The following is a 1,465-nucleotide window of genomic DNA, read 5'->3' as shown; positions in this document are numbered from 1 at the left end:
ATATTTCCAAACCAGAGCGTGAAACCATGGAGAAATACATCAATGAATCTCTAGCTGCTGGAATAATTCGCCCATCTTCATCTCCTCTCGGTGCTGGTTTTTTCTTCGTTGGTAAAAAGGATGGTTCCCTGCGCCCCTGTATAGACTACAGAGGTTTAAATCAGATTACCGTCAAAAATAAATATCCCCTACCTTTATTGGGTTCTGCGTTTGAACCTGTACAGGGTGCTACAGTGTTCACCAAACCCGATCTAAGAAACGCCTACCACCTCCTTAGAATAAGAGAAGGGGATGAATGGAAAACACCCTTTAAGACCCCCTTAGGACAGTTCGAGTACCTGGTCATGCCTTTTGGCCTCACGAACACTCCTGCCTGTTTCCAAGCTCTTGTCAATGATGTCCTCAGAGATTTTTTGAATTTTTTTGATTTAGTCTACATCGAGGATATTTTGATCTATTCCAAGAACCTCTCAGACCACAGGAAACATGTTCGTTTAGTCCTTCAGAGGCTATTGGAAAATAAACTTTTTGTGAAGGCTGAAAAGTGTGAATTTCATCAACAATCTGTCACCTTTCTAGGGTTTGTGCTGGAGGGCGGGCAGGTGAAGCCATGAGAAGATAAGATAAAGGCAGTTCTGGAGTGGCCTACACCTGAAAACCACAAACAACTTCAGAGATTTCTTGGGTTTGCTAATTTTTACAGGAGGTTCATAACGAACTACAGTCAGACAGCTCTACCCCTCACAGCTCTTACTTCTGTTAAGAAAACTTTCCAATGGACCTCTGAAGCCGAAGATGCCTTTAATAAATTAAAAAGACTCTTTTCCAGTGCCCCCATCTTGTTCCAGCCTGATCCTACGAAGCAGTTCATCCTTGAGGTTGATGCATCTGATTTCGGCGTAGGAGCTGTGTTATCTCAGCAGTCAGATTCTGACCAGAAAACTCACCCATGTGCATTTTTTTCACGCAGATTCTCTCCAGCCGAGCAAAATTATGATGTTGGAGACCGAGAACTTCTGGCCATTAAGCTCGCCCTGGAGGAATGGAGACACTGGCTCGAGGGGGCTGAGCTTCCAGTACTGGTGTGGACTGACCACAAGAACCTGGCTTATATCCAATCGGCAAAGAGATTCAACCCACGGCATTCAAGGTGGTCCTTGTTCTTTTCTCATTTTAATCTGAGACACCCGAACCTGTTCTCCCAGCCTCATGTACAGTTGGAGCCGTTTCCTGGGAGATCACTGATATGATTAACTCTGCCCTGGCCTTTGAACCTGACCCAGGTAATGGTCCTCCTAGTAAAATGTATGTCCCATCTTCCGTCAGATCCCGCCTCATCCAGTGGATGCACGCAGCAAAATTCTCGGCCCATCCTGGAGTGAGCAGAACCATTGCCCTCATCGACATACGAGGATGAACCAGCAACCAGTCCACTCTCCGCTGCCTTACTTCTAACAATCCTACT

The 1,465-nt window shown here is 45.7% G+C and overlaps 1 protein-coding gene across 1 annotated transcript in view; it reads right to left on the bottom strand.

The window, feature by feature from the left end:
- The window catches only part of LOC107080854 (GTPase IMAP family member 7-like), a 7,497-nt gene extending 6,546 nt beyond the window's left edge, over positions 1–951 (bottom strand). The window contains exon 1 of the mRNA XM_015369061.1: positions 948–951. Coding sequence (XP_015224547.1) covers positions 948–951 — 4 coding nt within the window. The remainder of the gene's footprint in view (positions 1–947) is intronic.
- Positions 952–1,465: the final 514 nt, after the last annotated feature.

Source organism: Cyprinodon variegatus, unplaced genomic scaffold (assembly GCF_000732505.1).
Source record: "Cyprinodon variegatus isolate N-32 unplaced genomic scaffold, C_variegatus-1.0 Scaffold2414, whole genome shotgun sequence".
Taxonomy (NCBI): domain Eukaryota; kingdom Metazoa; phylum Chordata; class Actinopteri; order Cyprinodontiformes; family Cyprinodontidae; genus Cyprinodon; species Cyprinodon variegatus.
This window is presented reverse-complemented; position numbering and strand designations above follow the sequence as displayed.